Source organism: Hemicordylus capensis, chromosome 1, assembly GCF_027244095.1.
Source record: "Hemicordylus capensis ecotype Gifberg chromosome 1, rHemCap1.1.pri, whole genome shotgun sequence".
Taxonomy (NCBI): domain Eukaryota; kingdom Metazoa; phylum Chordata; class Lepidosauria; order Squamata; family Cordylidae; genus Hemicordylus; species Hemicordylus capensis.
The window spans coordinates 45,585,924-45,601,013 of NC_069657.1; the positions used below are offsets into that span (position 1 = coordinate 45,585,924).

At 44.6% G+C, this 15,090-nt stretch overlaps 1 protein-coding gene across 46 annotated transcripts in view; it reads right to left on the minus strand.

Annotated features, from left to right (window-relative positions):
• NRXN3 (neurexin 3) overlaps window positions 1-15,090 on the minus strand; it is a 1,829,497-nt gene that overhangs the window by 1,181,089 nt on the left and 633,318 nt on the right. For 39 of the 46 annotated variants that reach the window (XR_008306051.1, XR_008306106.1, XR_008306104.1 and 36 more), the window contains 2 exons: window positions 8,487-8,690; window positions 989-1,015 (listed from right to left, as the gene is read on the minus strand). Coding sequence is in view for 41 of the 46 variants with exons in the window: in XM_053245247.1 (XP_053101222.1) it covers window positions 989-1,015; window positions 8,487-8,690 (231 nt within the window). In the remaining 5 variants the exon portion in view is untranslated. The remainder of the gene's footprint in view (window positions 1-988; window positions 1,016-8,486; window positions 8,691-15,090) is intronic. The other 7 variants (XM_053245100.1, XM_053245187.1, XM_053245142.1 and 4 more) reach the window with 1 other exon arrangement.

Consider the following 15,090-nt stretch of genomic DNA (forward strand, 5'->3'; position numbering starts at 1 on the left):
AATGAAAAAGCAGGAAAGTGGGATGAACTGCCTGGGAATATGTTACTTTCTACCAGTGGGTGTCATTAGAGGTGACCCATGGGGCATGGGCCCTCAATGAATTGCTCAGAGCCCCAAATCTCAACCGCCACCTCCCTCTTCCATGACCTCTTCCAAGAAGGAAGGGCAGCACCCAGCAGTGGAAGCATCAGCACAGACCATGGGAGAGAACTCCTAGCTGCACCTAGCTCTCTGCTGCTTCCACCTTCATATGTGCTGCATAATAATAATTAATAATTATTATGTATTGTTAATAATAATAATAATAATAAAGTCTTATTATTATTATTATTATTATTATTATTATTATTATTATTATTATTATTATTATTATTAGACTTTTAAAAACATACGTAATGATTCTTGTGGGGAGTAAGATTTTAATCATCAAAATCATCCCAAATCTTGTAAGTACCTAGCAGTGCCCCCACTGCCTTCCAAGAACATGTTTTGCTTTGTTGCCTAGATACAGAACCCTCTAAAATAATTGGTATTAAAGCATATCAGAGAAAGCAGTCACCTCTGTAGCCCAACTTATTTTTTTGAAGTCACAATTTTTTAAAAAATGTAGTGGAGAAGTGCATACAGTACCTGTTATTTCTATGCAGTAGCAGAACTGCCTCTAAGGATATTTTCCCCAAGACAGCAGAAAGCTACTGAAATACATTTTCAAGTCTTCCTATTCCCTGGATGCTTGTCTGCGAAGCCAGGAAATATAACATTGCATCCATCCCAGAGAAATCTCTCAGACATATAACATTCACACACAGTCACCACATATCCTCACTAGCTCCAAACTCAACCCAAACCCCCCGACTCCCAATGCACTTTTAAAATGAATACAGTGAAAAGAAAAGAAGAAACAGTTTATAAAATAGCAAAGGAAATGATGTTAATTTCTTTTTCGAATATATATAGAGAACAAAATGAAACTTGAGGGAAAACTTACTGGCGTTACAGTTTATCCTGATACAGTCTAGATGGGGAAAAATAAATGAAAGATGAAATTGCATCCTTCAAGGTAACAGCTGCAGACATCCAAAAACAATCAGTCCACCCTTCCGGGGACAGACACACGCAAAGAGATGTGGCCATTTTATATTTATACACATTCTGTACAAGCTCAGGAATGGTTGTATATATCTACAATACGGTCTACAGAAATATCAGATCCATATATCTACTCTCGAACTATGTGTATGTGTGCATGTGTGCATGTAAAAAAGACATACTGTATATATACTGCTAGGTTACAATACAGAACATTCTTTTCTTAAGGAAAATGATGCATTGATTATCTCCTAGTGACTAACAAATAATCACCAATTAAACGTAGTAAACATGTCTTTAAGGCACAGATATTCTCCCTCAAAATGCAAGTCTTGGTCCCCGTGAGATTTTTTTAAACCTACTTGGACTTCTTTAAGAAGCTTGATTTTAAAGTTAATATTTACACAGCTTCTTTTGAATAGCTTATGTGTCATTACTTAAGGGCACCACCTGCCCAACACAGTGTACCTGTGGGACTGGCTGGGCAGGATTTGCTAGTGCAATACTTAACCCTTTCCCTCTCTTCTAAGGACAGGCCCTTTCCCTTAACAATAGCCCCAAAGCTTTGAAAAACATGTGGTTGTCACTGTTCCCCAAGATGAGGAAAGGGTTAATATGCTGCCCCCACCTCCGGGACCCTTGTCATAAAATGGCCACTTGCAAACAGCTAACCGCACAAACGCCCAGCCCAGATTTCAGTGCATTTTGGATCACTGGGGGGAATTTGGGTTGGGGAGGGTTGATACAAAGGCAGCCAGCCAGCCAGCCAGCTCCTTAGAGCCATGTCTCACCTTGCTGCCTGAATGTTGGGATTGAATGGTGCACCTATAACATTCGGGAAGAAGGTGAAATTGGCAGCACAGTGGCAGGTCTGGTAATCTTTGACAACCCCATGTGTATCACTCAGATGTTCCAAAGAGGAGTGGAGAAAACAAAATCAAAACAAAAAGAATCAATGTAATGGATCTGTATTGTCACTCTGTAAGAAAGAAAGAAAGAAAGAAAGAAAGAAAGAAAGAAAGAAAGAAAGAAAGAAAGAGAAGAACTGCTGCTGGAGAGCTTCCAAGTAGTTTCTTCTAAACTCAATAGATGCTCTAAGTGCTTGGTTATAGAAGCAGGGCCTTCTGCCTCCTTCAGTTCTGCACTTGTGAACATGCTGAGGATCACAAAGTATGCTCGTGTAACAGCATATAGTACTATATGGAGCACATAGCACTGCTGGGTCAGCCCTTCACTCTTAAGGCCATGGCAAGACCAAGAGCCTTGAAGTCCCAGTGATATCTCTTAGATATCACTGGGATCACTATGTGACTCCATAGGCATCAACACCAATAACTCCTATTGACTGCTAGGGACATAAGGAGCAGAGATGGAGAGTACAGGATTGCACTCTTGTTCTCTCTCATTTCTGGGTCTCTGCTCTAAGTCTCTTCTGATTTGAAGACCAATCCTCTCAGGACACTCTCCCTTCTATGCTCTCTCTGTTTCCTTCCTCTTCCTTCCACCATGAGGTAGCTAGAACAGGGTGCAAGCTTTTCTATTCAAGTTTGTAACTTCTTGACATAAATCTTAAGGATCTGGAGACCTTAAGCAGTTGTCTCCAGATCTCCTCTCTGAGCTCTGTTCTCGTCAAACTAGGTTGATCTGCTAAATAAGCGGTTAAAACTCAACTCCTCCCCTACAGTATCACCATAAGATCTACTGTTGGGCAGCAGAATTATGGACAGTGTAATGTGACCTCTGTTTCACAAGTATGGACTGGATGTTACTAATTACACTGCCCTTAGGGAAACAACTTTGTCTTTGCAGCCAATAAATATGAGGAGTTCAGCTATTCTAACTGCTGAAATAAAAGGCAATTAAAGAAGAATGAGAGAAGGAAAACAACAAGAATATGAATCTGAGTGATCAGGAATAAACCAATCAGGAGTTGTGAAGCCATAGAGAGAGTCTGTTGTCCAGCAGATCTTCTCTTAAGAAAATATGGGTTTGGTTTCGTGCGATTAGGTTTGTCATGTGTCGTCAACCGCAACAGAAAAGTGGGAGCAAACAGTCCTTGAGCATTTGGTACAATCACCATACAGTGGTGGCTATATCCCTTTTAAAGGTGTGTATTGGCAGAGTAAGACATAAGAGTAAGTAAATGGGAGAAAAACATTTTAACTCTTCCCAAAGGTAGGGGGTGGAGGGAGGGAGAGAGAGAGAAATAAGTCCCAAAATGCCACTCTCTAAAAATGCGATACAACCTGAGCAATTTGCTAGGTCCATATCAAGTCAACTCCACTTGAGGAACTTACATGAAGTTGCCAGCATATACCAATGCAAGGGTACATCGGTCCAGTAACATTGCATTACTAGACTGATTTACTGGGGAAAATATTACATTCTTTCCAGTGGGCTTACTCTTGTGTAGCATTTGTGCAATTCTTGTAATTTGTGCAACTTGCATACATGCAACATTACTCAACCGACGTACCCTTGCATGGTATGTCAGCCCCTGTTAGGATCCTCTCAACAACCATTTTTATATGACAAGCTTTTCCTCTCCACCTCTTTTGGATGTTGTTATTAACATCTTTGCTTTATTTTGGTTTAGCTTCTCTTTAGATTTCTGTTTCCTGTTGGCAACGCTGGTTGTCTGCAATCTGGGATACATTCTGTCCCAGTCCTTAGGATTTGCTAGTCAGTTTTGACTGCAATTTTCATCGCTTTTCTGTCACTTATGAAATGCAAATATTTCAGGTTTATTCAGGAGATCAGAATAATATACCTACTGGGCACATCCACCAGGTATGCTATTAATTACACTAACAGGGCAGGAGGAATGGAGGTTTGCATTATCTGCAAACATATTGAAGCCCTATTCACACATTATGTTCAACATTCATACAAGTCTACATAGGCACAGCTATTCAAGTGTTATGTTGAACACAGAAGTACACTCTCTGCCTATACGATGCATTTGAGAGGCCTGTACCCTGGTGCATGTTAAAAATAAACAGAGGTATATTCACACAAACACATGCACAGATCTGTACGCTTATAGAACATAATGCCTGAATAGGGCTTAAGAGATTTGCTTATGGGCATCTGGAAAAGCGTTTATAACAATGTGTACCTACCTAACGGACAAGCTCCGCTTTCCAGAAAATGGAAGAAAATATAGCACAGGGCTTCAGTAGACAAGACTGTTGGCTCCTGAATCAAATGCCCTTGGTAATAAGGCAAAAATGAATGGCCACAACACAAAAGATGTTAGCATGGTGTGGGACTAGAAAGAGCAGCCAGCTGACCACACTTCCTTGCACCAGCTTAAATCAGGGCAAGTTGGATATATGTTCTGCTCTATGGCAGGAATCTCACTGTAGTCCCTCTAGAGGGCAGGTACAGGAGATTGAAGTGAAGCAGTCTTACAACATGCGCCTAGGGCAGTACTGCCCTGCCAGCCCATCAACAAGAGTGCTGGGTGGAGGGATAACAGCGGCTGCTTCTGTAGGACTGAATGTTGCTTTCACTCTCAACCCATGCTTCAAGCAGAAGGGTTAATTCTGGGGCGTGTGTGGCGCTCCGACTCACAGATTTCTCTCTCCCTCGCTCTTGCTCTCTCCCTCCCTACCTCCCCCTCACTACTCTTTCAACCGAGAGATAAGATCTGTCACATTTGGGCTTCTACTCTTCACAAAACCAAGCTCTGATATGTTGTGAAATGTGTTATTAAGACAGAGAATATGCTGTCACGAGTTCCCATCCTGAGGTCTAACAACTCCTTAAAGATGCAGAATTAATACGTGAGGCTTCTCCACCGCACCCCCAACAAATCCACCTACATTTCCTTCCTAATTTGTTTTTGCGAAAGGGTGTTGTGCAGGTGAGAGGGATATGCCAGCCCCTATAGGCTGCTCTGTACACTTGTTCAAAGGGCTGTTTGCTGTGCGGGCCGCAGGCTTCAGGCCTTTGAAGGGTTGAATACCATCTTTTGATATACCATGACTGATGAAGTGTAAGGAAGCTTTTACAACTTGGATACACAGCGTAAGAAGATCACAGGAAAGACCTTAATAAACAGACAACCCTTAAGAGAAACGAAATGGGTTGGGGGTGGTGATGGGGAGGGGTAGCAAGCACAAGAAATTTTTATCACCATTCAAAACAGTCCTTGCCAATATCAATTTCTGGCACATCAAATTATTAATATTTCAGTTGTACCAGCACTCCAGATCTCTAATCATAAGAGATGATTGTGGGTTTTGACCATCCATTCCCAAAATTTGCATTTTCATTTATGAAAGAGGCTTAGACTTTGGATCTTATTGACTCAGCAACTTCTCAAAATTCACCCCATTATAATGGTCTGAAGAACCTTTCTTCAAAGTTTGTTTTTGATTTGGGCTGCTTGGAATTGTAAAGGGTATTTGACTTTTCTCTCATGACTATTTGGGCTATTTTGACAAAGTCTGCTTTAGGTGTTAAGTGATATCTGAAACCTTTCATGAATCTTCAGTACAGCATAACTGGGCTGTTCTATAAGTCACCTTCAGAGCACTGCAGGACTCAAGCTCCATTTCTGCAGCCAAATTAAAGTGATGCTGCAGTCATTGCAGAACTGAAGTTTTGACTTAACTAAGGTTCATTTATCCACTAAGCCTCAGAAAGGGGCCTTCATGACAGCCTTTTATGCAGTACATTTTAATATGAAAGCTTGGCTAAAATGTTCTACTCAGGGACAATGAACACAGCCACTGCACCCTTAGTAAGCCAGGGAGAGACAACTATTGAGGAGCTAGCTGAAATTACAGCTGCCAATCATCATCTGTATCAAAAGGTTCAAATTCTGGAAAAATGTCCTTTGTTTTTCCTGTTACATTGAAACACAGTATCTAATTTCCACCTTGGGTCCCCAGATGTTGTTGGACTACAATTCCCATCATCTGCAGTCACAATGGGGTATGATTGGAGTTGTATTCCAATAACATCTGGCCTCTTTCTGCCTGGAGAGACAGAGAGAGATGCTCCCAGCCAGCATTGGTTGAAAAGCCTCACTAACAGGGCTGAAGGGCCCCATTTTAGAGTCTGGCCACACCCTGCGTTAATGTCAGATATGACACATTAATGTCAGATACAGGGAGTGTAGTTAGGGAAGGTACAGGGGGTGTAGTTGGGGACCTGGTGTTGAGAAGCCCTGTTATATGGTTTTCAGGGCTGGTTCAGGATACTTATATTAACTTCTGATGTGAGATATAAACAGGGAACATGAAGCACAGGAGCCTTGTGCTTCTGCATTTTTCTTCAATGTTCAGAAAGAAACTTCTTCACCTCCCTTTGTGGAAAGGTGTGCAAGTTGTTTCCACATCAGGACCACTGCTGCACCATCCTGGATGTAACAGAGAAGCCCTGAAATGGGAAATGCATTGACTTCCTGTTCCTACCTCCAAATTCCCACCACATGCGAAGTAGTGAAACAAAGAAAGAGCAAAACAACATCCATGTAGTTTAATTTGGGAAATGTTCACCACTTGGTGGGAAGCCTGAGGAGCACCCTACCCTTATTTCACTTAAGGTCAACCATTGCTGTCTCTATTGGGCTGAATTGTTCATGCTCAGCAGTGGTCACATGTGACATCACAGTTGCCAGCAATGACTCCATCAAAAGAAAAGAAAAATATGACAGTGGTCATATATGGCATGGTAACATCTGGGGTTGCTCCACATGTCAGGATCTCACAATGCTTAGCAACCATTCAGTGCTGTAGCTCACAGCCTCTCTCTGCAGCAAGGCAGAATGGTACAAGATGAAAGTAAATTAGCACATCTCCTTAGTGGCAGAGCAGAGACTACAGCTTAAGTCAGGCTCTCCCATCTCTAGATAATTGCTACCTTTTGCCTGTAGCAGAGAAAAAGGCCATTCATCATTTGGGGAGCAATTTATATTAAATCTCTTCAGTGAAAGGATTTAGGAAGGGGCAAAATGTTATTTATTAGTGCAAACTGTGTGGTGTCAAGGGGGAAATGTGTCCATTCCAAATCTGCTCTATACCTTATGGTAGAGGGCACTAAAGAAGCCAGCCCAAAGGTCCGAGCAGAGATGGATGTCTCCAGAACACTTTATATTATCTGAGGTTGTAGACAATATTTTTTCCATAGTGGTTTTATGTTCTTTTGGCTGCATGTGAAATTATGCTCAATATACATAATTGTAGCACGGCTAAATTCAAAACATAGGCCAAAGGATTACATTCTCTTTTTCCACACAGCAGAGTTCAAAAGGTTTCCATATTTGGATTATTTATATGCATAGTGGGCAGCATCCAGACGACTTAGTCATCACTAAGCATCATTGAAGTCAATGAGACAAATTAGTCATGAATTTCAATTGGGGCATAGGGAGCTGCTGGCAGCCCCTACTTTGTTTTAAATGGATGCACGCTAGGTGTGTGCCCCTTAACTACACCCCCTGGATCTGACATGAATGTGGGATCTGGCCAGACATTAACATGGGTGGGGCCCTTCAGCCCTGTTAGTGAGGCTTTTCGGGCAGTGTTGGCTGGGAGCACCTCTCTCTGTCTTGCCAGGCAGAAAGAGGCGCTACTGGCCAGGCTGGAAACCCAGCACTGGCTGAAGCACCTGGCTAATAGGGCTGAATGGCCCCATTTTGATGTTGGCCATGCCCGCTGCATCAATGACAGACACAGCGGGGGCATGGCTAGGGGCCCATGTTCTTTGAACACATGTGTGCAGTGGTGGCTCTGCCCTGGTTTCAATGTGATTTAGTCATGACTCATTTAGTCTGGATGCTGCCTACTATTTTTGTGGTGAGGGAAGTGAACTGTCGTCTCCTTGTTCCTCAATTAGTATGATTTCCCCCTTATGTTTATATCCTGCCTGCCATATATAATACACTATTTTGTAGCATAAGTCCCAAACATTAATTGCCACACTATTTCTATATGAACTTAAGGAGATACCAGGTGATACCGGGAATGTCTGAAATGTAAAACATCATCCTTGGAAAGGACAATAGCCATAAACCCCTCCGTCTATTGCTTCAGCACCTTTTGACTGTTTTGAATAGTAGCAAAGAGGCTGGATCAATGAGGATGTGATTGATCAAAAGATGGACCAAGTAGCATGTTTTACACAAAGCTAACCAGTTCCAGGACAAGAAAGGAAACTTAAAGTAATTGACTTAAAAACCACAGTTTCCATAACTAGAAACAAAACATAAAATCTCCATGCAGTGATGGCTGGAGAGATTGTTTCTCCGCAATTTAATATCATTACAAAAATACATCAGCGGCTACTTATAGTTCAGTTCAACCAAACTGAGGGGTAGAGGGAAGGCGGACGATAAAACAAAACAAGCTCAAACTAAAAGCCGAGGGGACATTTCTGTACAATACCTAGGTTGACCATGAGCTTGACACGGCCTCCATCCAGCTCTAGGCGTAGGGTGTCGGCTGATTCACGTGATGTGGTGGCCATCAGCAGCCCATAAGCACGCTGAGACATGAAGCGGAAAGAGACGTCCTCTGCTTCTGTGTGCATGACCATAGGCATAACAATCTTCATATACATACTGCCATCATAACTCAGGATGGAAGCCTCTGAAAAAAGAAAGTAAGTGTCATAAGATTACGAGCTCCTCTAAATCTGCTAAGTTCTGAAGATATTGAATCTTAAGATATTAAAAATGAAGAATTTATTACAGTTATACCCTGATCATTCTCCCCCAGTATAATGTTTGCACTGCAAACCCTGGCTCCCCTGGGAAGCCTTCCATGCACTCAAAGGAGATTTTGGCGCTTCATGTGTCAGAGCCTAGCTGCGTGTGCGGACTGGGGAAACACCAGGTGTGGAGGTGGTTTTTTACTCCCATTCAAAATTCCCAGGTTTGGACTGGTGTTGCACCATATGCAGATCTGCCACCACAGGGAATTGCAGGACAGGGGAGCCCCAATTTCCAGCGAACCCAGGAGAGTGGAGTTGCTGTTCAAAACAGCAACAACAAAGGAGACAAACAGCAACAACAAAAACAAAGGAGAATATGTTCAAATGGGCTGGCAAAGGGCACACTCTGACAGCTTTTTGGTGGCAGTCAACAAGACAGGGAGATCTGTTGGTGGAGTACCCATTGCTTTCTTATACACAGCAACCTAGCTGGGCGGCATCTGCCATCCAGCCCCCATGGCCTGGCACTCATGAGAGAGCAGTCCATGAGAGAAGGGAGATCGTCACACATTATCAGCAATTCAGCCCGACATCTCTGTCCCCACAGATGGTTCTTCTTACACTCTCATGAGTGAGTGGTCCACACAGGATAAGCATCCATCCTCATAGCATATGAGGAATCGCTCCTTTCACTGGGGTGATGCTGATCCTGCTGCCCAGCCATTCTCATGAGTAAGCCTAGAGACCACACAGGTACCCCTAAGGGGAAGGGGCTGGGGCTCCTGTCCCCAACACCACTATACAAAAAATAGACCTTGGCCATTCAAGAATCCCTGGCTGTGGCTGCCTTTTAAACCTGGCCCTGGGTATCGCCACACTGTCGTATGTCTTCATACCTGCAATCTAAGGGGGTTGCCCTGCCTGTGTTGCCAACAAGGGATGTGCTTGTGAACAAACATCAGTTGCTTCATTTTCAGGGGAAATGAAGCAAAGCACTTTTTGCCCGACTTGCCATCTTATCCCTTCTTTCTCTTGACTGCCAGGAGGCAGAGCAAGGGACAGATTTAGAAGAGGGAATGCCCCTGTGTGATAGCCATTTGGCGGGGATGGGATGTGGCAGCGTTCCTGTTGCCTGGCAACTGCTTTGTTGGGTCGGAGACAGGAGGGGTGGGGAAAGCTCTTGGAGAGGTAGCCAGTAAGAAGCACCACTGGAATGGGGCCAGTCTGTGCCGTCCGTCTGCCACCATCTCCATGACTGCAGCTCCAGAAAGCTAACGAAACTGCGGTTACAGCGCCATCTGAATTTGGATGTAACAACGCTGCCACCAAACCTCAAGCTGGGGCAGCGAAACTTACTACAAACCAAAGGTTCAAACTGGAGTTTAGCAAGGCAAACACAGGTCACCTTTGCCACAAAACTAAGGTTGCACGCATTTGGATGTAATGGCATTCCAGTTCCAATCTCTTCCCCATTTTAACTGTGGTTTTGTGTTACATCCAAATGCAGCCAGTATGTTTGTCATTCCTTCTAATGGCACCCAGGACTACAACTTCAAGGCCACGTCCTTTCCTACATATGTAAGAATTGGTGAAATAGTGTTTGTTAAGCCCTTGAACATCCAAAGCACTATATAAACAGACTAGTGTTTTTAAGCCCGTTAAAATAACGGGCGCTAGTAGGGGAGAGTTCTGCCACCGCCAAGAGTGCCGCCCGCCAAGCACTTTATTATGGAAAGGATGTGTTGTCTTTGGGGTGTTTTGGCGGGCAGGGGGGTTTGTGCTTAGTGCAAACGTTTGGTTTTTCTTTTGTTTTTTCCTTGCTGTGGCCACGGCCGCTGGCTCGCCTTTCCCGCTGCGGCCGCCGTCTTGCCTGCGGCGCCGATGCGGCTGCCGGCTCGTCTCCACCACCACTGCAGTTTGTTTGGTCCCGTGCCCGCCTCCTCCGGCCTTCCTGCGGCCTGCCCCCGCCGTCTCTCCCTTCCCTGCTCTTTTCGGGGGACGGGCAAGACCCGCCATCGCTGCCTCTCCTCTCTCTGCAGCCGCCTCTGCCCTCCCCGTTCCCCGCTTCTGCTCCTCCTTCTGCCTTCCCTGGTCCCCGCTTCTGCTCCTGCGGCTGTTTCTCCGCCAACTGGCCGCCTCTGCCCTCCCCGGTCCCCGCTTCTGCTCCTCCTTCTGCCTTCCCTGGTCCCCGCTTCTGCTCCTGCGGCCGTTTCTCCATCAGCTGGCCGCCTCTGCTCTCCCCGGTCCCCGCTTCTGCTCCTCCTTCTGTCCTCCCTGGCCCCCGCTTCTGCGCCGTTTCTCCCTCATCTAGCCGCCTCTGCCCTCCCCAATCCCAGCTTCTCCCTCCCCGTAGTTCGTTCTTGGCCCGCTGCTCCCTCAACATGGCCGCCGTGTCTCTGCGGCCGTATCTTTCTCGGATGTTCTGGGCGCATGCCCAGAATGGCCGAGAAAGACACAGGCAGACACGGGATTACACTTTAGCCTTTTATTATAGAGGATGGCTGGTTTACTGTTTGGTGGTGGTGTTTTTTAATTGTAGTTTTATACTAATTTTTAGTATGTATTTTAATTGCTTGTGTAGGTTGCTTTGAGTGCATTTTTATTCACAAAAGCTGATTTGAAATAAAAACAAACACCCAACTAATCTCTATGGTCTCCATCAATAGCAGACTACTGATGGTTTCTTTAATGTGGCAAGAAAAAATACACACCTCACTAGTGGCTCTGCTTTCAAAGTATGACTTCCCCCCAATCCCCAGGAGCACTCTCTGTGACCCAAAGGAAGGTACCAATAGGTCATGCAACCCAGATTTATCCTAAAATATCAGTCTTTAGTTTGCATGCAATTCTAATCCTGCTGATGGAAATTTACCAGGCTCCATGTTTAAACTTACACAGGAAATTCCCTATGGAGGAATTTCTTTCAGTAATACCATGATACTGACTGTTTGTACCCAATACAGGGTGGTCCAAGCAACAGGAAGTACAGACTGTACTCCGGAAGCTTCCCCCACTCCCCAGTCATGTGCAAACAGCAGCCATGGGAGTTGGGGCATGATCCACATCAAAATGTGGCAGGGACAGTGGGTCAAATCCTCCTCCCCATGTCATATTTCCAATCTGTGGAGGGCACAGAGTGCTATTTACTGAATTAAAATACCCAAGAATGTTCGTCCCAGTCATGTGCTTAAAGGAACTCATGGTCTGACTCTTACTTTATGGAATTCCCTGCCACAGAATGCAGCCATTAACTTAGATGGCACTGCAAAGGAATTGGACAAATTCCTGGAGGATAGGTCTATCACTGTCCATCCGTCATAATGACCATGTGGAACTTCCATGCTTCAGAGGCAGTATTTCTCTCTGAATACAAGTCGCTGTGGAGAGGACTATTGCCCTCATCTCCTACCGCCCAGTATTGGGTAGAAACGGTCAGTATTGTGGTATTACTGGAGCGGTACCCTAGAGAGGGAGTTTCTGGCACTACAGACCACAGGAACACTTCCTCTCCAATCAAGTCAGCACTACTGCTGCAACAAGAACCCCAGTAGACGCAGCTGAGTTAAATCAGCTCCTCTCAGCTCATCCACTCTGACCTTGGTTATACCTGCTGGCTTCCTTCAAAGCATCTGCTCAGCCATTGTGGGGAAACAGAATGCTGGACTTGAAGTTGGATCTTTGGTTGGATGCAGCAAGCCTCTTCTTATGTTCTTATTTTAATATCCGAAATGAAATAATGTACCAAACACAGAGAAGAGCCAGGAAGTGTCAAACAAGTGAGTGCTGGACTAGGACCGGGGAGACCCAAGTTCAAATCCCCATTCAGCCATAATACTTGCTGGGTGACTCTGGGCCAGTCACACACTTGCATACACACACACACACACACACACACACACAAACACACACACACGCAATATATATTTGCAAGCCTTAAGTTTTGCTTAGGCAACAACTGTCCATGGGAAGCTACCTTTTACTGACTCAGACCTTTGTCCATCTAGCTCAGAATTGTCTACACTGATTGGCAGCAGTGTTCCTTCTAGCAGGGATTCCCAGATGTTGCTGACTACAACTCCCATAATTCCCATTGCAGCTATGGATACTGGGAGTTGTAGTCAACAATATCTGGGAATCCCTGTTAGAGGAAACACTGGTTGGAAGTAGCTCTCCCAAGGTTTTAGGCAGGAGTTTTTCCCAGCCTACCTGGAAATGCCAGGAACTGAACCTGGGACCTTCTGCATGGAAGCAATGCTCTAGGACTGAGCTATGGCTCCATCCCAAGCAATGGTCAGGTAATAAATATTCAGCAGTCTCCTCATACAGACATACTACCTACTCACATGTCCACACACCAACATTCACATTGCACTTCCTCATCCACACACATCCAATTAATGCAAGTAGTTAGTGCAACCCAGCCTTGGGTCACGAAGGAAGCACAACACATTATTCCCTCTTCAAGTGTTTGTGCTGAGCAGAAGAAGAAGAAACCACATTTTCATAGACAATCCCATCCTCTTTCATTTCTGGACCCATAGTGTTTTTGCTTCTAGCTGCTGGTAGAACTAAATCTACTGTATATTATACACAAACCTACCAGCTACATGGACAGAAACACACATACCCCTTCCTGCTCTTGCTGTAGATTGTATTAGGAAATGCAGCCGAGCATGAAATGGCTCTCTTTGACACCTTCAGCTCAGATGTGCCCTGCATGAAACTATTTGTGCTGGTGTCTGTGTATGTGCGTAGAGCCTGCGACTGTCAGAGTACTACATGGTGGGGTGAGAAAGCTGTCAGAAAGTACAGGGATTAGTCTGACATAGGAGTCCCCAAATGCTTTCTTTCCCCATTTACAGTAGTATGTATTTGTTGGATGGGAGCCATTTTGTAGCTGATGTAAGCTTTAGCAATCTAGAAGTGCAAGGCAAGTCTCTCTAAAAAAAAAATAAAAAAATGCAAGCAGTTGCTGTGGGAGACATGAACTCTTGAATAAACCCTCTCCTCCTAGCCCAGGGTGTCTACTGATTGGGTCAGCAGGTGTCGCTTATGTGAATTAAATGCAGCACACAATGTTGACGGACACATGAGAACTCTCTCACATGTACAAGAGTCAAGATTCCCATTTAAGGTGTGTGTCTTTTAATATTCTTGTATGTAACTATTTGAGATTTCTGAGTTGCTTGGTGCAGCACCACAGATGTCTCCAAGGGGCAGCAGGCACCCTTTTGCCCACCACCACCCCTCCATAGGAACATAGGAAGCTGCCATATATTGAGTCTGACAGTTGGTCCATCTAGCTCAGTACTGTCTACACAGACTGGAAGCGGCTTCTCCGAGGTTGCAAGCAGGAATCTCTCAGCCCTATCTGGAGATGCCAGGGAGGGAACTTGGAACATTCTTCATGCAGGCACTCTTCCCAGAGTGGCCCCATCCCCAAGGGGAATATCTTACATGTAGTCTCTCATTCAAATGCAAACCAGGGTGGACTCTGCTTAGCAAAAGGGACAATTCATGCTTGCTACCACAAAACCAGCTCTCCACTGGACTGGAACTTTATATATATATAACTTTTTTAAAAAAATATCCAGCTCTTCCTCCAAGGAGCCCAGATCAGTGTACTACATACTAAGGTTTCTCCTCACAACAACCCTGTGAAGTAGGTTAGGCTGAGAGAGAAGTGACTGGCCCAGAGTCACCCAGCAAGTATCATGGCTGAATGGAGCAAAGTGTCAGGCAATACAGGCATTGTATTTTATGGCTTGAATTAATTATTTCAAAAAGGCCTCAATTTTTTGTGCACTTTTAAATCTTTTTTTTAAAAACTTCTTAAATAATTAATAATTAATGCTGTAGCCATTCTCCTCCAAGATGCTTACCTAAGATTAAGTCACCTACTGTGCTGATGTGAGAGGTGGAGGAGGAAGTGGAGGTGCAGATTCTACCCTACCCAGGTTTTCCTCTTACCTTGCTTCCACACAACTGGAAACTGGGAGCACATACAGCCCCCAAACCAGGGTAGAACAGTTTTGGATTGTGTGAATGACCTCATTATGTTACTTAAGTGTACAGATGGCTGTACACTCATACATGGTTTTGTACAAATGATTTTACCTGCATTCATTTTAAAAGTGAACCTGGGTACAGGCCCTTCAAATGCATAGTACAGATAGGAAGCACACTGCTGTACCTGTGCGCAGCATAATGTGTGGATAAGCATACCTGTGTACACTTTACAAGTGTTCAATGTAATGGGTCGCTTCAAGTGAGCTTCATCCCACCACTGCTGCTGCACGTGATAAGGCTGGGGCCTTGGCAGAATCGCGTCTGCCC